Here is a 26,877-nt window from a genome sequence, read left to right as displayed (position 1 = left end):
CGCCACACAACTGAACCACACTTTCTCCATATAAGCCAGAATTAATACTGAATATGGGCCACAAAAAGCCAACATGTTAAGTCATGTATGCATACACACGTATTATGAATTTCCATATTAAAAGATATACATGCTGTATACGCATATGTATACACTGTATATAAAGAAACCTGGTTGGTTTGTGTGGGTGATTAGTGATGTTTTAGCTCCTCAAACCAACTGATTTTCGTATCATCAAATTATTTTGTAGTAACAGATTGAATGCAAACATTTATAAAATCAACTCATTTCAACTTTTACAATTCACAACTTTTCTCCTGAAAACAATATATGTACAGATATGAAAAATAACACATCCTTTAGTACATTTTCAACAACAAAATACTGTATTTCTGAAAACTTCTGAATACACTCTTTGATAAAGAAATAAATATTGTCAATATACAGGAGTCTTATCAATCAAATTACAGCCAGTAGAAAGGGTTAGCCACAGGTTCACAGAGGCAATGTATTATGGAACATCTCACTAAACAATATACCCATTCTCATCTATGTTGTATACATCTGGGCACAAAGTCAAGATACTATGCAGTGCATCTACACTACATAGTCACTTGTAGTAATTTAAGCACAATTAATCTGTACTTTCCAACACAAAATAAAACTGCTTTATATAATTTGAATGCATGAATCCTTAATAAATTCATGAATGAAGCCTACTGATTCCCCAGTGGAATTACCTTGTGCATAGTTTACTGTATGTCGTTAAATGCTGTCATTTTATTATTATTATTATTATTATTATTATTATTATTATTGTTATATTCAAACAGATCACACAACTAATCATTATAAAGGTTCATGACAGATTCTGACAATATTTCTTAGGAATTTATTTGGCTATTTGTGTTTGATCAACATTGATTCGTCTCCAGGGTTTACATAGTCACAGTGTAAATAGACATTTAAGCTGGCAAAGACATGACCTAACTGGCCAAGAGTTTATTGGTGAAGCAGCTGTCTAAGCAGCAAGTTTATCCCCCACCGCTCGCATCTTGTTCTGAACAGTCATCTGCAGTACATCTTCTATTTCCTTGATCAGCTCCTCCAAAAACAAAATATAAAAGAAGTTAAATTACTATCCATAATTATTCCACATGAGAGTCTTTTATTTGAAAATATATCAGTGTTATTATATTTAAAACATCATTTTGGTTACATTTTCTTCAGCATGATTCCAGCTGACCAAAGCTTGACACAAGATGCAAGTTTCATAATATAGATGAGGAGAGATCGTTAAGTCATTAACATGGTACCTTAAAATTGGTTTCTCCTTGCATTTTAGAGGGCGATATTTCCTGATGAATGTCTGACAGATTCCGCGCAAAGGTCACCAGAGCTCCCTGGAGATCTTCTGAGACTGTTCTATTAACGACACCCCAAACAAACGAGTTTACTAATGTTCCCCATGTTGCCAGCTAAGAAACAATCACCTTGTTCATCTGATGGTGGTGGTTAAATTCAACTTTCAGCAGGCAACATCTTCAATCTTTAGGGGGATGAGCTCAGCTTGATTTAACTGTTACAGCACTATGTAAGCTAAAGGATTTACGTGAACAAATATGTTAAATAACCCTCTGCTTAACTTCTAGAGGTTGTAACAACATTTACAAAGCCAGATGGGGCATCTTTATCCTCTGAAGGAATTGTCCTCAATCTGGAGAAGTCTTTCACCCACCTAATCATCTACTGTTTATTTCATGTGCTTGTCTATTTAAACAAAGAGAGGTAAAACAAACCTAAATGTGCTCAGAATTCTTTCTCCTGACGATGAACCCCACATTTCATTAATACTGTGTGCATAGTAATTTGATGCAATAAGAAATACTTACATCATTCCAATAGTGCATCGCTCACTGCTGTCGTAAACAGTAAATACGGTGCCTTGCTTTCTCTGAAAATGAAGAGCCACAAACACAGAGTCAAAAGAACAGCTCCATCAAAATCAATGCAGCAGAACAAGAGATATCGTCTTTCTTATTCCATACATTCTTCTTTCTTGTCAAAACATGGCGCCTTCATTACCCACAATGCAACTTGGCCAACAACAGTTTGGTGCGTGTTATGCTAGTACCTGCTAATGTAGCCTTGACCTGCTAGCCTCAAGCAGAGATAAGGAGCGGGGAAAAAGGTCTGGTAAGCTCACTTCTTTCTAACTCCAGACTTAAATGTGTAAAATCTCTGGATTTAAATCAATCATATACTAAGCTGCAAAATAAACAAGAGTTAAGGATGATATAAAGGCAAACAGGTTAGTTTTGAGTTTTTACCTTCATGTTAAATCCTATTCCATGAGCCTTGCACACCATAAAGAACACATTATGGTATAACATGGAAAGGTTAGAGTGAAACATGTGGCTCCCAATAACTGCATAACGATTAACCACGGGAGGCTGTAGAAAAAGCAAGAAAACAAGAAAGAGAAAGTAAGTGTATGACTGTTGGCATTATTCTTTCTGTTCATCTAAAACATTACTAAATATTTTTATGTTTTATAATATTTGGAGTTAAAGTATTATAGGTGGTGATGTGTGGTAGAGACGGCTGAACCCCATGCACATGTCCTTAGGGTCACTGTTGAGTTTGGGGAGTGTGTGTGATTAGTAAACATGATGAGTGTGGGGCACATGTGGTAAACCGTTGGGCCTTTCTTAATTAACTGCGGGGAGGAACAATTAATGTTTAGAAGACAAGCCAAATACAAGATGAGCTTAATTGTACGATGCCAATCAAAGAAACCACAGTTTTGGGACTGCAAATGTTTGCATTCAGAGACAAAAAGCACTACAAATGCACAAAAGGACTACTCAACGCACAATACACATCACCCTAATAGAGGGGCTCTGAGCATGCAAGTGTCATAAGTAACACTAGAGAGGTTGATTACTTAAAGTGGCAGGGCTCAAGAGGATAAAAATGTTTCTGGTTCTCAGGCACCTTTGGGAGACAAAAAAGCAGGCCTAAGCCTCTGTGAGCTCAGGAGATAGCCTATAACTCGCTGTGATGGGTGTGTGTTTGCGGTTGTCAAATACAGGACTCTCACCCAACAATAAAAGTGTCCAACAGGGATTTAATTGTGTTTGTTATATGCAGGCCCCTAATGATGGCCACTGCTAAAGCCATTAACCACAGCGGTGGCTCAACTGCTGTACTGAAGCACCAGGCCACCGACTAAATGAATGTTTGATAAAATAATACAAGTCGCAGATTAACAAGCGTAAACTCAGGCATACTGCTAATAAAAGAGCTCTATTGTTTAAGGCCTGGCACCAGGTTGATGAGGTGTTCAAGCATGCAAACACATGCATAATGAAAATGGTATGAATTATTAATGTGTTGATTATTTAGGCTCATCTATCAAAATGATAATGAATTCAGCACCTAAACACCAATTGAGCTCAGTACGTAATTACAGTATTTAGTTGTATTTAACAAAAATGAAGAGCAGAACATTGATCTATTTTTGTGATTACTGTAGTGGTATATTAATATCCTCTAAAATCTCATCTTGCTTTAGAACTGGTGGTTTCTTTCTTGTTGAGGACACTGTAAAAGTATACAACTTCAAATATAGCATTTTAAATCAACCTAATGTTCAAGAAAATTTAACTTTATCAAAACTGTCCTCATAAACACATATAAAATGGTACTTTGGCTGCAATCTGGTGTTCACAGCATTTCTCTCTGATTGGCGTTGGCACTTCTAAACAGCCTGTGTGGCAATTCAGCGTTCCTCCAGTCATCATCAGAAGCAACTGCGTCATGGCCAGCTGGTCACTGTATGTGATGTCCAGATCAATAGCCCACACCTGCAAACAAGACATGGTGAACTTGGTGTCACAGCAGAGAAAAACAGACTTAACTTAATTTCCAATTTAATCACAAAAATGGAACATCAAAGTATTTCACCCACCAATCCTTATAAAGAGAGGGGTCAATACCTTTTAATCCTTACAATGTTATCCATGTTGAGAGGCAGAGGAAAGGGAAAACACGGTTAATGGTGTGTGCTCGACAGATTTGGGTAATTCAGTTGTGGAATGACACATGCACAAAGTAGATACTTCCCTGCGTATTTGTATTCAGTCTGCCTTGGGCTAGTTTGTTTGGCACAGGTCTGATGAGAAGCTAAGTTCAGATATGTATAGTAAATGGCATCATTATAAGTATATTAAGAGGTCAGGTATGGTCGTAGCCTTCTGCTTAAACAGGGCTAATTTTCCCAATAATAACCTAATAGCTATGCCCTCTCTTCAAAAGTGGCAAATAAATCACCACTGAAGGAGTTGGTAATAACTAAGTGGCAGTCGGCTGCCTCCTTTTGCTGTTCCTATTTGTCAAAGTAAACGCTCCTGCCACTGAATGCAAATCGCTGCCTGTCTGAATCCTGCAGTTTCTGTAACCTGAGCACTTTATCTCCACTAACACATGGATATCTGACCATATACAGTAATTCTCTTATGACCCACATTTCATTCTTTTTATTAAATTCAAATATATTGTGAAACATAGTTATAGTCTAGGGCTCATTTTCATTATCGATTAATCTGATAATTAGTTAATTAATCTTTTTTTTTTCAGTGAAATTTCAGAAAATAGTGAAAAATGCTGAGCACATTCTCCAAGGTGATGCCTTCAAATGTCTTGTTTTGTCTGAACAACAGTCCAAAACCCAAAGATATGGAGCTTACAATGATATAAGACGAAGAAAATCAGCAAATCTTCACATTGGAGAAGCTGGGACCAGAGAAAGTTTGTCATTTTTGTTTGAAAAATAATCGAAATGATAAATCTATTCATAAATAAGCAAATAATAATAAATAAATAAATATCAAAATTTTAATAATGTATTCATTTTAAAGGGACTGTCATACGAAAACATAATTCGTAACACTTTCAATGAACCACTTGAAGAAGTATCCAAAATAATATATCAAATTATTATAGTGACAAAAATGTTTTCCTTTATGTTAGAATTTTAGGCAACATGAACTACAATGTTGTAGTTGGCAATCTGGAACAGTTTTCCAATGAGTAAAAAAGCCATTGCTTATTATTTGTAATTGCATGAGTCAATATTGTAATTTCATCATTTAACTAAGATTTAAAATTGCATATACGCTATATGAGAATGACATATAGAATATACGATATATGCACAAAGTGTATAAACAAGCTGTGTATATTCATGTTCAGCAGTAAACTGCACCCAGCCACCTTTACAGTCAGACAGAGGAACAGTAGCTACCACTGGATAGATGCTAGTCTCTATGCATCAGGTTGCTACCTGGGCCTGAGTGAAGGACACACTCCACCGCGCCATTCACTCGACTCACTAAAAATCATACTCCAATGTCTCATTGTCGTTCTTAACAAAGCCGTGGGAAATGTAAGCCTGGATTGTACCTGTTTTCTATTGCCTTGCATTTTCATTAAAAACCCTGATGCTGCAGCTGGGGCCCCACCATTCCACAATGTGAGGAAAGACTGCAAGGGCAAACATATGTGACCCACTTCTTCCCATCAAATAAAGTAGGCAGCTTTTAGCAACAGGTTTGAATCTAAATTGATGTTTAAATCCAGACAGGTTTGCCCATGTGGCTATCGTCTGTCTGAGCTCTGTGTGTGGGGAGATGGTTAAGAATCTGTCTTTTTGCCTCTATTGAAGCACATGCTGTTTATAGTCTGTTCTTAATTATGCTGTCAGTGAATTCCATTCAATTTCGGGTCAACATTGATACTGAAAATTAATTTTAAGGCTGTCATTATATCAAGTAAAAAAAAAAAGGGCTGCTTTAGTTCCTATGATAAATTTGAAAAATAGCATGTTTTCTGATATGAGTTACACTAAAATTACAATTTAGTGACTAAATGAAATCCTGAAATGTAAGAAATACCGTGAGATATATTGTTTTGTTTCCTTAAAATGAAGTCCATGTAAAGACTACTGACAAAAATATTCTGTATTTTAAAAAGGAACCAATAATACTATATATATATATATATATATTTTTATTTTTTTATTTTAGGTTATCTGAACACTGCTTTGCTCTCACTGTATCTGCTCTCACATCCAATCCATAAGAGACTACCCTCTAGTGGCAAGCATGCCCTTAGCTAGTGTCAACTCTGAATCCATTTTTTTTAATAATGAGAATAAATTATGAATCTAAACACAAATAGCTTAAAGAGTGAAGACAAAGAAAAAGACAAATAGAATAGATTTACTGAAATGCCCTGAATAAGAGGAATATGTATACCTGGTGGAAATTTAATAAAACAAAAACAAAAACTGAACACATTCAGATTCCCTTTTCATACCCTTTTGTAAAACTGTAAAGTAGCTCTAGTCCTTTCTCCACTGTTTTGCAGGTTTAGTATTTTATAGACCATATTATAAACAAAGCATTTCATTTTACAGCTCTGGATCAATAAGCAGTCAATGTAGCCACACGTTAGGAGCAAAGGTTAAACCATCATAAACCAGCCCATTTCCAATATCATAAATCAAGAAGGTATCAACAAAACTTAATCCTGACAAATGAGATAAGGCTTCAATGGTGCCTCGCTATAATAATGAGACAAATTTCAGCAGACCGCTGCAGGTAAGCAGCTAGGGGTTAAACACTGACAGGGCATCCCTGTGAAGCTGCCAAACCACTTTAGAATGACCTATTGTCTAAATGATAGGTGCCTCTGAATTTCTCGGCATTGTGAGGTTAAAGGGCAAGCCTTAAATGGTGGAATCAGTGTATCGACACAATAACACCTGACAGTTTATTAGATGGCCTTGTTACACATTTGGTCCCTGTGCCCACTGTTTGCCTTGCCTGTTTTTCAAATCCCAAAGGAGCAGTAGGGGAGACACCTATCTGCTCATATGGATCGCTGATCCAGCCTAAACATTGATCTCTTTCACCAAAATGGTGAAATAAAGAGCTTTGACACCCCACGCTGCAACAGCTCAGACTATATTTATCGTGGTAGCATGAGCTAAGGCCGCCTTGCCTGTGTCTCACCTTTTGCTCCATGGTGTTGCGGTTCAGAAATGTAGCCAGGTCCACGGAGACATAACCTACTATAAGGCTCTGTAGACAGGCCTGGCCCACACACATGCAGATGGATTGCAGGGTCTCTGGGCGTACAGAGGTCTGAGGAACAGTGGAGCCTATAGCTTCCAGTTGACAGGAGCCGTGAAGCTGGTCTCCACACGACAGCATGGTCACCTCACCCCCGGGCTCCAGCAGCAGATCTACTGTCAGACAGGTAACACTGTCTGAAGGGGGGTAGGCCTCCACCACACCTCCTGGACACACAGTGAGAGCAGAGGAATGGCTATAGTACAGACAACCAAAAAGTTACCAATGATACAGCATCTGAAACTCTCCTGGCAGCTGTTTAACAACCAACAAGAGTAACATGAATTTTATTAAACTTGTCAGGTCACAAAGGCAACATCTGGGAACTAGGAAGTACATAGGAAATGACTTTTAGCATATTCCAAATGGTTGTATTTGCAGGTGAATAAGCATTCAGTGCCTGACAATAGGTATCAGACCTTGCCTGAGGAAGGTCTTCAGGAAGCAGGCCCAGCTGGGATAGCAGGAGGTTTTAGCTGGCTGACCGTAACGGGCAAGCCACTCTGGGATTTCATCTAGATATCTAAGCAGCACAGACTCCTGCAGAAAGAAAGTTAAGGTGCATAGATTAGGGATCTACTGCAAATTAGTTGGTGACAGATCTGAGGAAATTATGTAGGTGTGTTAATTCAAACACAATTCAATAACAAGTCTTGGCTACTTTATTTTGTCCCATTATCAAAGTTTTCTAGGGGTCGACTACATTATTGGAAATGCCCTTGTGTAATCCGGATGACTCCAGTGACTGCTTGTTATCCTCCAGACCTTTGGTGGCTGCTTCAATTTATGTGTGAGTGTCTGATGGATACTGCGAGAGGGCCTATCTGTGAGTGACAGCCTATTATCAGAAGGCCTCAGGAGTCTAATGGCCTTAACTCACAGCCACAGAGACGGCACCTGCCCTCAATAACAACTCTCTCCACTGAGCAGCTGATGAATGCCTAAGCTAACCCCATCTATCTGGGGATCAATCAGGGCTTGACTGGGATCGATATCACTCTTGTTTCTGTAACTAGGAAATGCCATAATGGTTTCACCACTTAATTATGCTGTTCATTTCTAACTTTTGCTTTAGGTGTCTCTTAAACAGTTTGGCAACTCAAGAACAATGTTTCCTCTGACAATGCTGTAATATAGTCAAAGTAACAACCAACACTCTACTAAACCTTTAGCTGTCGTTTTATACCATATATATTGTGTATATTGTATAAAACTACAATTGAATGCGTATGTGGACTGTATGAAGTGTTCAAGTGCTGAGTCTTCTTTCAAATACAGGGTTCTGTATGTAATAATGTCTGTGCATGACCATTAGACAGGATTTTAATTTGGTCATACGCAATAGAATATGTGAAACCTGTCTGAAAGATGACTAAATTCTGACTGGAAATAATGTCTTTGTTCTTTCATCGTTCTATCTAGAGCGTTACTTTGTTTTGAGTATATGCTGTCTGGCCCCACTGGAGACAGGACTGGAGATTATGCTGTTGATATTCCAGTCATGTAACAGCCATCATCATATTCAAGTACTGTAAGAGGCGAGGTCAAATGCTACACAGTGATTCCCCCTATACAAACCATAAAGCACACAATGGTGCGGCAAAAAGTGTAAGGGAACGGTTGTCATTATAAACGGAAGAGCAGGCTCACCCCAGGACTTTGCCTATGCAGTTCACAGAAACAGCAGGACAGGAAGAAAAGAAAGAGAGGTATTTTGCAATAAATTATTTGGACTTAAACTGCGTACAGTACCCTGTGATAGGATTCAGGCTTTGCTTGGTGTCCACATAAAGCCAAGCAATCTGGTCATAAATAAAATAGATGTCGCCCTGCCTCTTTGATTGCCATTTCATCGCCATTACATGGTGAAACAACTGAGAAGCTACAGTTAGTCTCGAGAATACTGTAGAGGGATATGATTTGACTAGTCATACATTTTGTATGAATATTCATTTTCTGTAGCACTGTCCCACCAAAGTTTCAACATCGATCTACTACAGCCCATGACTAATTTCATGTGTAATACTAAATTAAACATTTAGTTACTCTGTTGTTATCACATTCTCCTCATCCCTGGTTGAATTTTGAAGATTTTAAAGATAATTTAAAGATTACACAAAAGGCACTTATGACCTACAGGGAAATGAAAGAAAACACAAAGCAAACGTGGACCACAAAAAATATTTTAAGATCTTATTAAGGTTAATTCAGGTTAATTATGATAAGGCAAAGCATTATATATTTAAACTCCTCCATGCAAGCACAGACTGCACAATATTTAGACAGAAAACATCTGTACAAAATGTCCCTGCACCTCTTCAGTGGTAGTGATTATCAACTGACCCATTTCGTTGACAAACTTAACCTAAATAAGGTGTTGCTCAAGATCTGTTTGTACGCAGCACGACAAAAAGAAATACTCCATCTGTTGACGCTATTAGGTGTAATTTTTACCCTCTTGTGCCTAATGATCCATATGCAAGCTGTGTGTGTGTGTGTGTGTGTGTGTGTGTGTGTGTGTGTGTGTGTGTGTGTGTGTGTGTGGCCCCTTACAGGCATTGCATGGGTGCAGATCTACATGTCTTTAACCCCTCTCTCTCTCTCTCTCTCTCTCTCTCTCTCTCTCTGTGTAAATGCTAAAAGAGGCCTGGGGGCTTTCTGTAGGCTGAAACACTGTGCTGGAGGCTGTGGACCTCACTATATTCAGAGAAACACACCATCTCTTAGACTTCTGTGGAAGCTCCTATAATGTGGCTGTGAACCCTCCTCCTTCTTGTTGTACCCTTTTAGGCTTTCTTTTACATAGCCAGAAGGAATCTGATTGTTGGTTTTATTATGAAAGACCACATGGTATTCTTGTGAGTCAGGCTTCTTCATGCTGAGCCCTTCAGAACAAGCAATAATTACAAAAAATATGCACACAGTCTGTGTAGACTGAGGCCAAGTATACTCTCTAATCCTCTCTCTACTTTTACAGTGATTATAAAGAGTATGAGACATTCCACTGAATTGAATAACATATTTGTACAATATAAACTTCAAACAACGTATTTGTTATTTTTTGCAATGATCTTGATGTTATTCTTGGTAATTATGAATTAATATTAAAAACGCTTCATTTGATAATTTGTGTTTCATTAATAATTAATTAAATTGCTACTATTTTATAAACATAACTTCAATCATCTCTTGCTTAAATGCTCACAAATATTCAGTATCTATCCTATTCAGAAGTTGTCATTGCCATTGTAATTAGGTCTACTTCTTTTTGGAAAAGTGCTACATTAATGAGTGTTATATCTCAAAGTATAATGGCAAGTTTAAACATCCACCTACAGTTTCTGCTGTGAGGAGAGGATAGCGAGGATATGCACTGATTGTTCTGTAATCTTACAGCATATACTGTAGAGCCAAATTGTAGAGTACAACAACAGACGGACGATGTGATACATTTAAGGGGCTAATACATTTTAGGGGAAAACAATGTCATAAGAAAAAACATGCAATGAGGAGCACAGGATGTGGGCTTTGCTTTGATTAAAAGAGCAAGGTGTAGAATAAAGGCCAGTTAAAGTGTTGTGTCCATATGGCCCAGAAGCCCCGAGGCCGTTGGCCTACACTGGGGGCCTCGGCACTCTTCCCTCTCCATGGGACCCCAGCTGGTGAAACAAACCCCATTTACTTTCCTGTGCTGCCTCAGCCACCATTATGGACCTTGGCTGTGGCTCAGCCACTCTGCCATAATTAACAGCACCAATGCAACAACAATTACAGCCCTGCACTGCATATACACTATGAATCAAAGAACGAGCTAATAGGAACAAAACAGAGTGAGCCATAAGAAGCTTGAGATGATTGCTGTTCTTTCGAATGGAATAAAAAGTAAAATCGTTGTGCTCCAAGCCCACAATCATTAGCCTGTAATTAGTTTACACAAAGCTCTCAGTTAAATGGCAAAATACGGTAATTAACACATGACAGAAAATCAAAGGCTACTTTGTAAGCATATGAGAAATAAGAGCCAGGGGCTCAGAAGCTGTATACAGATTGGGTCTTTACGAAATGAATGGTTTACCAATGATTAAGTGCATTTTATTTGTTTTGAATAGGTCTGAGATTAAATCTAAATTTATTTTTTGAGGGTAAAGCAGATGTTGATTTTTTATCATGAATATTCACAATGTCACACTTTTAACACTCCACACTGTATTTGTACTAAAGGTTCTCTTTACAAATGGCTCACACCCATCCAATACGTGTTATGGACAGACACAAAAAGCTCAATGTTGTAATGCTAGAGCAGAAAATCAAAGCATCAGCTGCAATTTAGGATTTAAGTGTTTAGTGTCATTTGTACTTTGATATACTTTCAACTACTTTTTGTAATACAAATTAAATCAGATGTGAATCTGTGTGACGTTAATCTGCACAATAGTTTTATAAAAATATATACACATACAGAGAAAAGAATGCTCTGTTGACCAGAATGTCTGTACTGTGATTTAATTATCCCTGCCAGGTGAGTTAGGGCATTACTACTATTGGACAGGCTTTTGTTCTCCCCAACACACCGACACTAGTTGATGTATGTGCCTCAGAGAATGGATAATGGCTGTGTGTATAAACAGATATTTTATCTATTGATTTAATGTTCTGTCTCTGGAGACGATGCTCAAAATACTGTACTACGGGGACCAGCACTGTGACTCACCCTACTCTGGGCTAAATTATGGCAACTCTCTGACCCCACTGTGACCTATGCTTTTGTTCATTCAATGACAGATGTGAATCTAACCCTTTTTTTGAGCTGTCTCATCTCAACAACGAGATGTTACTGTAATGTTATCTGTTAAGTATCCAGTTGTTACCATGTAACTTTAAATGGCCGATCCCTCATTGGTATGAGTGTAATAATAATAGCAATAAACTTTATTTGTATTGCACTTTTCTAAAACCAGTGCTTTGGAGTGAGCCATAAAAATAAGCCATAATAGTAAAAAAACATCAATTTAGGGAGAAGTAATAAGGTAAATAAATAAATAAAAACCCAAACCAAAATTCAAGCAAATTCAATAAAACATTGCATAAAAGTAAGTGTATAAAATTTCCCTTAAGAAGTGGTCCTATAGTTTATGACAGGGAGGGAATGTTGAATCCTCACATCTTACCTGAATCCATTCTGTGTTCCATAGCTCAGGACCATAACGATGGTATTCCTGCAGGGCCCAGTTATAGCAGCTAAGATAGCATATATCACAGTATGCTGTGCCACGGCCATTATGCTCAGAGTCCATCTTGAAGAGCCAGCGCTGCACATCAATGTTTTGAGTCATGATCCGAGCCAGTGTTTCATGAAGCTAAACCATGAGAGAGACATGTGAAAAACAAACTTATAATATAATTAATTATAAATAAAAGTAAAAAAAGTGTTCTGTGTTATCAGGCAGTGGTCAAAATATCTCATGCTGTAATAGAGTCTGTGCATACAATTGTGGTTTTGATCTCTGACCTGGTTTAGCGAGTAGATGTCTCCTTGACCAGGGGGTACATCAACCTCTGCCCCAGCGAAGATCCTCCTCCCTCCAGACTTGGTGCTGTAGAGCTGGGCAATAGCTGGTTCTGGAGCCAGGATTGGCACTCCTAGCTCATCAGCCACTGCCAGGTCATCCCGATGGGCTACTCCACCCACGATATAGGCCTGCTTCCCCTGGATCAGGTTCCTGATGCGCTTCAGGGTGCGTGGACTGTACTTTAGCAGTGTAGACAGGCACATGTTATGGGTCTGGAAGAGAAGATGGGGAAAAAGATTTCTGCTGCAGCTAAGATGTCTAAATGTGTCTTCCAAGGGTTGTTTCTTGACCTGATTTATCACTGTGTACACACAACAAATCTATTATTGTAATAGCCAGCAGGGTTGTAAACTCTCCTGTATTCCAGCAGGTTGAATTGATAAAAGCTGCCTGTGGGAGGCTTACGCTATCCTTCACATCTTTAATGTGTGCTAGCAATGAGCTCCTTGGGAATATAACTAATTACTTCACATCTGTATTTATTTGATCCACATGGAATTATCCCTTCTGTCACTGGCAGAATGTGCTGCCAGCCATGGGTACCAGTGATTCATCTCAGCAACACGTCTGGCACAGTTTAACAACAAAACAGCAGGAAAATCAATAGAAAGAAATGAAGAAGACCATGTCATGTTGCACATTCAATCTAGTGCAAAGGGATATAAAAAGATGGCTAGAATGGCTGGATGCAAAAAGACAATATAACGACACCTTTATTTTATTGCATGGAGGTAATCAAAACAATTCAGATTTAAAAACAGTTAATAAAACCAACTAATATAAAATTGTATTATTTCTTGAACACCAGCTAGAGACCACTAATGTAAGAGCCATTTTGTATTGTTTACAATTTTTTTTTATTTCAAAAGTAAATTGTTTTCAGAGACATTAGAATTCAGGTAATTGGTCATGTTGCACAATGTGCTCTGATGTGTGTTTTGTCCTATTCCGACTCACGCTATACTAGCCTAATCTGTTAGTGGAAAATTTTGAGTTGGTTTCTTTAAGTAAAGTTAGTGTAAGTTAGGCTTCAACGGAGCAGGATGGGAGCAACAATTTGTCTGACCGCTGTCTGTAGACTGTATTTTTGGTTCTGGCAAAGTCAATTTCCTCATCTTTATTTTTGATCCCAATCCATGGAATAAACCGTTTTTCACTTTCTACGAGCCTGGACCTCTTTGGATAGCCTTGCATGTTGAAGTTGGACATGGTGGTCTACATGAGTCAGAACCCTTTACATCCTGCAAGAAGTGGCGAGGAAGTTTTTAGCAAGTTGTCACTACAATTAATGTACATGTATTTTAATTAAGTATAACTTCATATAGCTGTAGTGTGTTTACTTTGAAATAACACAGATGTTTCATTTTAAAAGTAGTAAAAGGGAATGAAAAATATTAAACACACAGAGGGTAACTCTCAAACGACAACTGTATAATAATCTCCTCTAGTACCCTCTAGAGGAGAATTCATGAACTACAGATGCTTGTAGCATTTCTACAGTACAATACAATCGATGCCTCTACAGTAAATTCTAAGATCCTGCTGAGATATGGAAGGCATTGTCAGGGTTTTTTCTTTAAAGATTACATCTGTGCACAAGATGTTAATGTGATTGACCTTACCGGAAAATAATCTACAGCCTCAGGTGTGAGGATGACGAAGCGTCTGACAGAGGAGGATGAGGCCTGAGGGGTCCCGGTATCATCCTCGTCTGTGGCTCCATCACACTTCAGGAGACTGGTGTAATAGTGCAAAATGTCTTCCCCCAGATGCCGCGGACATACGTAGATCACCTCCACATTTTCATCTTAAAATATACAAAGAGTAAATTACATGTTTACAGTAAAGCAGAGAAAGTTAATATATGTATATGGGGGTGCGGCTGTGAAAAGCTCCTACCTCTAATATCACACACTCTGCTTATTTGGATGTTCTGTAAGATGTCAAATCCCCTCAGGTTCATTCGCTGGCTCTGAGAGTATCCTGTCAGAACAAGTTTCACAAAAGTCTGCACAAGACTTTGAAAGAGAGACTCATATCATCTCTAACTGGCTTTATTAAAATCTGTTGCTCTATACAACTACCCTTAGATGTGCTCTACTAGACTTGGGGGATAGGTAGTTAAGTCTAGTCACACAGTAGTGCAATCTGATAATTAATTTAGATTAATAACTAGCAGGTGCAGCGTCTGTCATGTGCTGGGCGTCCTGTTGCACCATGTACAGCCAGTACTGAACTACATCGAGTGGTACCTCCAGGATTTTACTCTATGTCTGTCTGGATTTCTGCCTGAGAGAGAATCCTCAACTGAATCAAGGTAATTAAATGATTGGATCCATGCTAATTAACAACAATGGGGTTCAACTTTCTAATTATCCTTGTTCACACAGCACTCTCTGTAGCCACCCCAAGTGCAAATAAAGCATTCCATCTGCTAGTGATTAGGCTTAATAATTTTAGACAATCGCTCAATGATTTACAATGCACATGCCTGATTACAGTCTAAATGTGAGTGCCATGGTGAAATTAGAACAAGAACAGATCATAGCTTGCGCTCTATGTCTAGTGCAAAAACACAGCAGCTTCTTCCTCTTTTTTGGTGTGTTCTTTTTTGCACAGCAATAAAATAAGACCTTTGTGCCTCTTGCAAATATTCAACATAATGGCTTTTCATTAGCTTAATCTGCAAATTAAATGGCGATTGAGACTAAATTGTTCAGTTCCCTGGCATGGGGACTGTCATCATCCTGTGAGTGCTTTCCTGCAGAGAGTCATTTGAACGAGACAGAGTGCCTCCACCAGGGCCACAGACTGGGGCAGCGGAGTGGTGAGACAGGGGATGACTGCTGCTGGATCAGATGTGTGTGTGTGTAGCAGGCAGAGAAAGCTACCTAATGAAGGGATGTGGATAATGGTCCTCTTGGAGGACTGGATGTGTTTCCAGTTGGCTGCCAGATGCTGGGGATGGAGAAAAGGAGTGATCAGAGAGGGGACTGCTTGAACGCATACACACACACACACACACACACACACACACACACACACACACACACACAAATCATCACTGCATAGCTAAAACACATCAAGCCAATCTCTCTCTGGGCTAACAGAAGCAAACCAAGCATAAAATACCACCTTAATTAAATTAAGCGTTTACTTCAGAAACATCTTCTCACAATTAATTCACTCAGCAAGGTACATGATGCTACTGCCAGGGGAAGATTAGCAGGCTTAATTAACAGGGTATGAATGTTTAAAGAGTGAGAACATACATTTAGTGCATGTATACACACACAGCGATGTTAAAACTAAATGAACTTGTAGGCACTAATTAATATTGTGCCAGTGCTCAAAAAGATGTTCAACCCAGATGACAGCACAGACATGACATCTACGCTGAATGGGGAAGAATGTACATGAACATGCATCTAGGAAAATTGTGCTTTCATACCGCTCTCTTGAAGAGCTAAATAGAAGCAGATTTTTATTTATTGAGTTTAAGATTGCAAGGTTCCGCTATGGCAGAAAGAAGTTAAAATTATTTGTAGTAATGTAGTAAATTTGTCTTCACATCTCCCAGGGAATCTAAAATGTCTAAAATAAGATTAAATTGCATTCATAAATGAAATCAGTTTTGGTATGTTTTATGTTTCAAACATTTTTTTTTAACCAATAGCTCCACGTGTCCCACTCAACTATAAACCTTACATTTTGCCACTGCATTCACAATAATTTCAGTTGCAAAACAATCATTTTCCTTTTACAATCTGTTTTCATTTTGAAACCTAATATCACCAACACATTTTTTAATTGAAATATTTAAACCATTTATAGTATTTAGCACGCCATTATATATTTAGCTACTGTTACATGTACTGTAATTGACCACTGGAATGGATTGGGTACCTTTTTTGCCCTTGATCTCCAGCCCTCACTGTTTTTCCATTTGTCTTCTTGTGCTATTAATATGGCTGCAGTTTTACTAATACGTTAAGAATAGTTTTACTATTCATCTGTCTCACTCTTTCTTTCTGCTGTTCTCTACTGTTCATCTGTCTTACTTTTTCTTTGTGCTGTTCGCCTCTGTTTTATCTAAGTCCTCTGTTGTTTTATGTTTATCTTGCTTCTTCCTATTGTTCTACTCTGCTAATCTGTCTCACTGCTCCCCTCTGCTGTTCTGTGTTTTCGGTAAAACACTGACATTTTTGACTAAATGGGATCTAGAACTTTATAGTAACAAGCTGAAATGTAGAAACATACTTTTCCTTTTAGCCTAAACAATATTTTTCAACAATGAACCTGTTTTTGTTTTTTTTCAAACGGTGTCAAACGGTTTTATTTAAATTTTAAAACACACAAGCACAAAGTAACATTCAAATACTATGCAGATAATTTAGTTTTGATAACAAACGATAATATCTGAGACGGAACCATATATATACACATTTAAGATTTGTCTTATTTGATTTAATTTAGAAGTCATAATATTGGGGAGAAACAAATGCAAGCTTTAAAAAGGTGAGAGAGCAACATTAAGTCAGAGAGAGAGAAAAAGAAAGCACACATTGGATATAAGAAACATCACCTGGGCTCTGCTGCGGTAATTCTCCAGTTGTCTGAAACGCCGGGCCTGCAGGGCCTTCCTGACACGAAGCATCTGAGTGTGCATCAACCATGAGATAGCGATGGTGCCTGCCGCCCACTTGCGGCGGCAGTAGTGCAGGTAGGCAGTCTGGGCTAAGTAGCGCCTCCAGCAGGACTGGATGTGGATGGCAGCTGCGTCAATGCCCCCCTCTCCCTTGTAGCGCTGACCTGGGCGTAAGACCAGACCCAATACCTCCTCCCAGTTTTCAAGCACTGAGAGGAGGCCGATCACTGGAGGAGCCTTTCTCCAACCATTATCCCAACCATGGCCAAACTCCACTAGCTGTTCCCCGCTCACTTTGGCTAGAGGAACAGCAAAGTCCCTGAGCAGCTTTTCCAGGGCCTCCAGAGCATCTACCACACTGCTCCAGCACAAGCTAAAGCTCTGCTTGAAATGACAGAAATCTGTCGCCATTGAGTTGATCCGTCCCTTTATGATGGTAAAGGGGTATTTGCTGATGTTTACTGGAACTTGCACAGGTAGATTCTACAGAAAATAGGGAAACAAGAGAGGCAACCAACCTAGACTTTAATAATACAGCTAGCTTAGCAATAAGGAATTGACATATTGTCTTTGATCACCTTCTCTTTCTTGATTTAATTTAACATCTATTTAAAACTATTACAGTATCCTTACCTCAGGGCTTTTAGGAATAAGATCGTTGATGCCTTGCATCATACCCCTGTGGTCCACGCTCTTGGAGGTTGTAGAGGGAGGCGGTGTCTTGGTGGTCCAGAGGGGTGTGCATTCTCTGCCTATTCTTTCGCAGGTGGATCCAGGTTCTGTTTCCCATTTCAGCTGCTTGTGACACCGGGACTTTGAGCCTATCAGACCTAAAGCCCCAAACATACAGGCTCAAATGTACTCTATCAGTGATCAATCAGTGGCAAACAGTGTTTAATGTCAAATCAAGTGGCAGCTGTACCTACTACAATGGAGTCACTAAATGGTTTAAACTAAAAGACAAACAAAACAATGACAGAATTGGCAAGAGAGCAAAACCGAAGACAAAATGCATAATTGCATAGAAGCCCTCACAAAATATTGGATTGCCACAGTGGCAGGACTTTTCTTAGTGTAACTATTTCCAAGGGCAGCAGACCTGTCTTAGAAGAATATGAATCCTGTCTGGGGTGAAGAGATGCAGCCTTGTGCTGGATCGACATATGAAGCAAACTTGTATCTGGCACTGATGAAAATAGAAAGTTAAAAAAACAACTTTCAAAACATTGCACTTAATAAAAAAAAGAAGACAATAATATGGAAAACAGAATGCTAAGTTAATATAAAAAAATCAAATTAATTGAATATAAAAATGTAAATTATAGTTAGCAGTTTGTCATTAAATATAAAGTAGTGGCCTGATTAAACTGCCACAAATATCAAACAAACACCAACTGACACGCACAATCAATAAGCATTTGTCTAGAGTATAACAGAGGTCAGGTGTTGAAAAATCTGTTTACTTGTCCGCGTTTCTTCTTCAGGCATTGCCAGGCTATGACGGCCCTTTGGTTCAATGGTCGGAAGACTCACCACAGGGCCAGGTATTATTCTGTGATGTTTTGCCTGAACAGAATTTGTATATAAGATCAGAGGTTGTACATCTGAAATAAATAAAATCAAAGCAATGCTACCAGATAAAAACCCTAAAGAGTCCTTCCCCACAGCTAAAGCAGCCCGGCCCTAGCTTTATAAAACTGAATGCAACAAATACAAGTTGAGAGCTTGAGCATGTTTAAATTGAATGTTTTTTTTTTTTTCTTTTCTAGAGATATTGTTGTATAGTTATAGATAGATATAGTTGTAAGTATAGGAGGTAACCAACCATTAATGAGACTCATGCCAGCCTTGTGATGTAAGAAAAAAAGAACTTTCTAGCAGAGTGAGTATCAAGGAGAGCCCTGGATAGCCTACATAATTACAAACAATAGATTTTCTGTATTTATTAAAAATTTAGGAGTGCCATAAAACTGGCACGTTCAAAGTTGTAAACTGTCGTGTAACCCATCTAACTCTACATGAATTAATTACAAAGTAGCCAAGATTAAAGGTTTATCTTAAAACACTATAACTCACAGCAATTCTGTTCTGCTAAACTTAAACATTTTTAATATACACTTCTGTATCATAATTAAATTAAAAGTACATTTAATGGTTTAATATGCAGATTCAAATGTGTCATTACTTATAAAACACAAAGTTTGTGCTGTTGATCCTCTAGACTTGTCACCTAATGTCCTCTCCTTCGTTCTCCTCAGACCACTGAGCTCTCTGACAGACCACAGGTAGTAGCCAGGTGCTGGGATAATCTCCCCTCAAAGGCACACATCTGTTTCAGATGGGGTTGGGAAAAGGTGGCACCTTTTTGTAAAATTGCTAAAATGCAAAAGCTAATTTCCCGGCTTGGGTATGGAGTGGAGAAGAGCTGGCCTGAGTTGCATGAGGAGGCAGCAGGCAGAGAGCCAGTGGTTAGCAGTTGGGGAAGCTACGGCTGTCTTATTGGCATGCTGGACCAGGTACTCACTTCTGTCCTGAGACAGCTGTAAACCAGTAGCCCATAGCACAGCAATCAGGCGCCTGTTTCTTTAGAAGACTGCTGATGTGCTGCAATCTGCTGCTTTCTGCTTTCTGCAGCCAGCACTTCCATCTCTCTTATATCAGAGTGACAGTCTTGGCCGCTATTCCTCATGTCAGGTATAGATTAACAAAAACATATTGGAAAAGAAACTGTGTAAAATATATCTAAAACTAATTCCGACCTTTACAAAGACTAATTTGTTTGCTGTGACAAGTGCTGGCTGTCATCACTGCGCCAAGTGACCTTTATGTCCCTGTCTCTCTGAGCATGACACTTAAAGCATCTATTAATGCAGACCTGTACCATCACTCTTTACTCCAGCATAAAGTGTCTCTTCTGATGATTAAAGGAGTAAGTATCAGGGAAAGGAACACTAATATCCAATTCTTCTTAGTTGTAGCTGAAACTCTTGTAATGCTTTCTAATCAAATCTTTCCCGAGGCATTTGCTGTATGTTGCAATTAATAGCAACATACAGTACCAGTCAAGACTCAAGACACAGGTATACATTTCTCACTTTGCAAAGCAAATAACTGTAGGACATAGGATCATTCTGATAATAATGTATTATTATAGTTGATTATAGTCTTTTCCAGCAGTAAGACTGAAGTGTGATGAGACAATCTGCTACATAACTAAGAAAGCCAAAATAACAGATGTAGCCTGATTTCTGCAACTAATAAAAAGTAAAAAAAATCACCTTGGTGTTCAGTTTTACAAAGCCACAGTTGAATTAACTGTCACCCACTCCATGATTGTCATGTATGCTACTCAATCTGACAACAAATTGCAAAACAAAATTATAAGACAAAAAAAAAAAAATCCCTAATATCACCTTGATTACACAAAGAGCCTGAAAGGCTCCAGGGCAGACCTGAGTTAAGTAGCATTTTTAAGTTCATAGTGGTTACTTTAAACCCACTTGGAGCACACAGTGCATCACAATGAGATACTGACATGGAAGTCACACAAGCATACATTTAACATTATTTCTAGCATCAATAAATTTTACAATACTTATTAAATTATCGTGATACTGATAACCCAAAAACCATACTGTATTTTGAAAGTACCTAATCAAACCTCTGTAAAGTGGCGTTTATATGCATGGCATACATTTTTTTTGAATACTCTCAATCTACAGCTGAAGTAATATTAATCTACATTTAAAGTCATATTACTTACTGCATTTGTGCTCCTCTTGTGGAAATCAGGGAGGGATATCCCAAATTTCAGCTGCATAATGGCTCTGTTGTTTGGGTGAGCAGGATTACTTAGCAAATGCGTGGTTAACGCAGACTTGTGCTGAAGGAGATAGATAGAGGAAATGTTTTAAAACTTTAATTAGCAATACCAAAGATTTAAATGTATGTATTTCTGCTAAGCAAAAATGAATGAATGTGTTTTCTTTTCTCTCATGTCTACGTTTGTTTATCTTGTCTGTCTTAATGTTTAATAGTAGGAATAGTTGAATTTCTAACTTACCTATAGCTTGTACTCTATATCACTAAGTAATAGTATTACTTAGTAGTATTACTAAATTTTCATTTCTGAAAATGAATAAAAATCTACCTTTTTCCCAGGTGAAGTCCCTTGAAGGTCTTTTTTTGGTGGACACCCATCTGGGATACTCTCCAGAGCAGGTTTCCTGAGTAATGTCTCTATTTCAGACTCACAATACCAATCACCAGCATTTATGCAATTCTAAACATATTTCTTAAGAGTTTGAACAAATGAGATGGTGAAGAAAAGTGTCCCCACTGTAGGGAATTATTTAGTAATAACTTATGTAAGCTTCTCCTACCACTTACCACTTGGGAATCTGCTTCTTTTGTTGTAAGTCTTCAATTCTTGGAAGAACCAGCAGCTGCTTAGTCACTGTTTTTAGATAATCCTCTGCATGCTTCTATTTATAATAAAAGAATATAGAAGTTGCAATTCAGCTACCTTTGTCTGATGTATATTCAATAGTATTGTTATCAGTGCTTATTCTGCATGTAGCATCCTCACCCTGATGCTACTCTCTGTCTTGCCAATGGCAGCGTCCAAGGCTTGAATGTCCAGTGTTTTCCCCCTCTCATTGATAGTGATGTTCTCAAGACTACATTTGAGTTGTCTCAAATCCTCTTGAACCTGTAATATACAGTTCTGTGATGTACATACTGTGCATAACTGGCCTAAAAAACAACAACCAACAACCGAATTTAACGTGTAACGTTAGCTAGCTTGTTCTTGCAAAGAAATTGTTTACTAGTTTATGAAAACATTTAGTTATTGTCTGCACTGTGGTCATAATTTAGCTAATTTGTTAATTTGAGATTACCGCAAAAACTAAAATCAGATGGAGTAACTAACGTTAACCTAAGTATTGTTCAATAAATTGACTAACGTTAACGTTAACACTGGTTAGTTAGCTAAGGTTATTAGTTAGCTAGCTAGTAGACAACATAACTTACCTGAAATAAAACTGCTCCCAGTTTATCTTCGTGTTTAAGTGTGTCAGACATTTTTTGTATTGTGTCACGATATCTTAATGAAGACCTGTAGCTAACATTAACGTTTACTACTTTAACCAAACCAATTAGCTAGCTAGATCGCTAGCTAGCTACTCAACAATCAAAAGTCTTCAAACAGTACTCGTAACCAAGACAACGAGAAGCCAACATATTAGGCTTATTTTTTCCCCGGGTACGGACTGTCTGACAAACTACCGGCCAACTTTTCGTTACATCAACCTTACAGTCTATGGCATATAACAGGCATATGAAAAATAATCTGAACATGTCCTACTTGAATCTTACTCTAACCATTAATGTAAACGTATATTCATAATTTAATGGTGGAGCTTTTTGGAGAGATGCTTTGCCTGAAAGGCAAATTCAGGGCTCTAAAAGTATTCCACTCTAAAACAAGGGAAGTGCATTTAATGCTTAATGTAATGTTGCCAAAAATGACATTTTTAGTTTTTATACAATTTATACGCCTAGATTTTATCCATCTACGTATTAAGATTTTGTCCACACTGTAACTGTTATATAAAATATTATATTTTGTAAGAAGAAGAACTGGGCAAACAATTCAATTTCAGGATAAAGACATTCTTGTATGTTTTGAAGGTAACGTTAATGAGATGGAAAAATATGTTACTTTTTGTAGCCTACAGTTCATTTTATTATTGCGAACATTTCACATTCACACAAATAAATCAAGAACTGCTTTAATATTGAAACACTATAATTTACTTTAAATATAGGAATGCAATAAGGCTAATTTTGTCTTTGATAACTCATGGACCTATGATACATGGATATTGTGTGAACATACTGTTCGTGTCATAGAAAATAAAAATATAAACTTTTTTTCATTCACCTGTGTTATTTAAATAAAGTTTTAGAAAAATAACGTTGTACCGGAAGAGACCGTTGCAGCGGCTCCGGTCCATGGATGTGTTAAGAGTTGAAAGGTTATAACATCACGTCAAGCTAGCAGCGGAAGAAGCTTGTCCTAAATATCATAAAAAATGTCAACTACAGAAGAAGACACTGAGATGACTATTCCATGTGCGCTCATCACTAGCTGTGACAGTGGGTTTGAAGAAGAAGAGCTAATAAAACGTAAGTTTAGCCAAGCTTAACGTGCATGATTTGGCAAACAGGCTAACGTTAACGCTAAACAAAGCTAACTTGCTCTTAGCACAACAGATGTTATTTGGTAGCGCCTGCATGTTGCTAGTTACGTTACAGGCTAATAACCAATTTGTCTGTTTGTAAAGCTAGTTAGTGTTTTTTTTGTGCGGGGCTGATATAAAACGGCAAAGGTAAGGCTGAATCGGGTTACATACATCTTATTCCATCAGCAGCTAGCCGGTAGTCAAAGTGAAAGCAAGTTTATCAACTTGCCTAACCCTAACCCAATGTAAAGTATTTATTTGTATTTGTGCTTCAGAGATCCTCAGTTCGAAGACTTTGCCCGAACCGATCAAGGAAGAAGACACAGTAGCCTGGTATCCATGGACCATCAACAACAAATATTATACAGCGGATGTCAGGCTATGTGTTGTACCAAGCACCTTTCAAATGTCATTGGAGATTGCCCAGTCCATGCAGGCTTTCATCGCTTATTTTGACAGTACAGTGGTACGTAAGAATTAATTATCGTTTGAGAATCTCTTCAGTATGTCCTGTGATACATGTGCAACGTTTATAATGTGTACATGGTGTTTGCAGAAGGACGGTCTGGAAAAGCTACTTCCTTGGATATCAGTGGTGGAAGATCTTGCTCCAGAGGTGCTCATTCTGGTGTGTGACAGAGTCTGTGAAAATGGTTAGTTCTGGCGTATGGTTGGATTATTTATGGTGTCGGTTGGCTTGCAAAAAGCACTGGAATACAACACCTGAAATTCCATTTGTATTCAAGGGGTCACCAGACATGAAGCACAACAGTGGTGTTTGGCTCATGCCTTTGAGCTGGTGGAGCTCAATCCACAGGAGTTGCCAGATGAGGATGGTGAGTTTTACAGACAGCAGAAAATCCAATGACACTGCGTACATTTATATTTTCATTCCCCATATTTAGCAAATTTTGTACTCATTTACATTGTCTTTGTGGCCTTATCAGATGACTTTCCAGAATCTACAGGAGTAAAGAGAATTGTCCAGGCTCTCAATGCCAATGTGTGGTCCAGTGTGGAGATGAAGGATGGTGAGATGACATCACCAGTACAATTACCTATTGCACTTTCCCCTGACTATATAATTTATCTCTGTGTATGTGTGGTATGTGACAGTTTATATCTCTATTTAATAGGGCACAATCAGGGCTTTGGTCTGATGAGTAGTTTGGTCGCCACCAGACACAACAACCCTCACAGCTGTCAAGATCCACAGGTCAGTGGCAATTTTGTTGTTACCATTTTCATTTACTTTGATCGTAATTTCAATTATACTTGTAATTGGCTTTCAATTTGTTTTACTTCTTGTGTATCATCAATCCATTTTCATTTAAATGGGATTTTAAATCGGTCAGTGTTCGATGAGGCATGCTAACCCTAGCTTCTTTTCTGTGGCAGTCTTCCAGCTTGCCAGTAGAGGGCTCACTTGTTAGTGAGGAAACTAACCATACAGAAAGTAGTGCAAACACAGACACACAGGAAGACACGGTAGTTGGTAAGTGAACAACTCCTGATGAAATCTGTTTTTGCTAACATCTAAAGTATATTTCCCACCAAAACTGGTGTTGATCCTGCTGGCACATTTTCGTCAGTATGTTCATCCAAAACATTGATATCTTGATCATCGGAGGTGACATTTTAATGTTAAGTTAATAATATTCACTTTTGTTGATTCTCTCAGATGCAATGACTGATTTGGACATTCAGGAACTTGCTAATCTCACGGCTGGAGATGCAGATGTGGATAACTTTGAACGTCTCTTTACCAAATTAAAAGAGATGAAAGGTAATTAGGGAATGAAAAGGGAATGCACAACTGTGTCAGCAAAAGCTTTGTTGGCCATTTGTAAATCTTACAGGATGTGTGTTTTTACCTTGCTCTCATTGTTGGTATGGAGGTCAAATATCTCTAAAGCTGAAGGCATTTACAATGTTTGCATTTTTCTTATTTTCAACCTGCAGACAAAGCTTCTTCATTACCTCATGATCAGAGAAAGGTTCATGCAGAGAAGGTAAGCAACTGTATTAACCCCTGGTTACAAGACACCAAGACTAGAACCTGTTCATGTTTACAATCTGTGTATCCTGGTTATATAAATGATTTACCTGAAATTGTTTCGAACAGTGTATCACAAACCAATAATAGTATCTTCACAACCTCACACTATTGTCAAACTATGCCCAAATAGATAATGTGCTAATTAAGTTTTAATTAGATTGGCTCAATAAATTGTGTAGATAAACATCTTGATGTAAACTCTAGTATCAAGTATTTACACTAAATCTACTTTCCAGGTAGCAAAAGCATTTTGGATGGCCATTGGTGGTGATGAAGATGAGATAGACGGGTTATCATCGGGAGAGGAAAGCTAAAAGCAGCTACCTGTGACTCAGTCTCTTTTCTCCTGGTCCTCCTCCTTTCCTGGGGCTCCCACAAGATCCAGCGCCCTTTGACTTGCTTCTTGCACCTGGAAAGTGGAGATGCTTACAGATGGTACTGTAGGCATAGTCATGTTTAGAAACGTGTGAACTTAAAATGAAATGATTGCAATACTGGTGTATATTGAGAAGCAGTTGCATATCTTAATTAGGGATATAAGAGATCCAACGGATGGCCCTCAGTCTTCTCCCCTGGGTCCCTCACTATGCTATAAGCCCAGAGTGAACCTCAACACCTGATGGCGTTGCAGGTGGAAAAACTAATCAGAATTATGTGGGCTTTGATTTATGTGTATGTCCCTTAGGTACAGTTGTCACATATATTTGCAAGTGACATAATGTGCCTTATCCTTAGAGTTGTAAGACATTTAATCCACATTCTGTTGAATCAACATAAAGACTTGTGATTTTAATTTGTGTGTGACGTATTTATTGTGAACACGACTGTTGCACTACATGGGTGCAAACACCTTATGCTTATAAAAAAGATATGCAGAATAGAAAAATAAGAACACCTGTATGCTGCAATTAAGTAGCCCCGCAAAACATGAAATGCTATTGTGGTGCTGTATTATACATTACACTAAAGAGTGTTGGAAATGCTATCTCAACTTTACATTTGTGGAGTAACAGAAATGTAAAATGCCTTACCATATGACATCCAACATAACACCACCACAAACTACTGCCTCAAAGGTTGCATCATCACCTCTGATATAGTTTTACAATAGTAATTATACAGGACAGTAAAATTGGATTGCATTCATGTACAG

At 38.2% G+C, this 26,877-nt stretch overlaps 2 protein-coding genes across 2 annotated transcripts; one reads left to right on the top strand and one right to left on the bottom strand.

Annotated features, from left to right (window-relative positions):
* Positions 1-323: 323 nt before the first annotated feature.
* Positions 324-22,528, bottom strand: iqch (IQ motif containing H). Its single transcript, XM_078257074.1, has 21 exons — positions 22,452-22,528; positions 22,006-22,128; positions 21,807-21,901; positions 21,568-21,643; positions 21,181-21,300; positions 18,881-18,983; positions 18,517-18,603; positions 18,051-18,247; positions 17,355-17,900; positions 15,661-15,727; positions 14,669-14,752; positions 14,392-14,576; positions 12,709-12,981; positions 12,368-12,556; positions 7,619-7,739; positions 7,080-7,366; positions 3,711-3,869; positions 2,331-2,453; positions 1,893-1,954; positions 1,317-1,425; positions 324-1,105 (listed from the first exon to the last, which is right to left on the bottom strand). The coding sequence occupies exons 1-21, from the start codon at positions 22,500-22,502 to the stop codon at positions 1,022-1,024; spliced, it is 3,141 nt and encodes a 1,046-aa protein (XP_078113200.1). The 5' UTR covers positions 22,503-22,528; the 3' UTR covers positions 324-1,021.
* Positions 22,529-23,413: 885 nt separating this feature from the next.
* Positions 23,414-26,517, top strand: aagab (alpha and gamma adaptin binding protein). The gene is made up of 10 exons (XM_078257073.1): positions 23,414-23,609; positions 23,941-24,131; positions 24,222-24,318; positions 24,412-24,501; positions 24,613-24,696; positions 24,802-24,881; positions 25,064-25,160; positions 25,347-25,451; positions 25,628-25,677; positions 25,961-26,517. Exons 1-10 carry the CDS (start codon positions 23,516-23,518, stop codon positions 26,036-26,038), a joined length of 966 nt encoding a protein of 321 aa, XP_078113199.1. The 5' UTR covers positions 23,414-23,515; the 3' UTR covers positions 26,039-26,517.
* Positions 26,518-26,877: the final 360 nt, after the last annotated feature.

Source organism: Sander vitreus, chromosome 8 (assembly GCF_031162955.1).
Source record: "Sander vitreus isolate 19-12246 chromosome 8, sanVit1, whole genome shotgun sequence".
In the NCBI taxonomy this organism is placed as follows: domain Eukaryota; kingdom Metazoa; phylum Chordata; class Actinopteri; order Perciformes; family Percidae; genus Sander; species Sander vitreus.
This window is presented reverse-complemented; position numbering and strand designations above follow the sequence as displayed.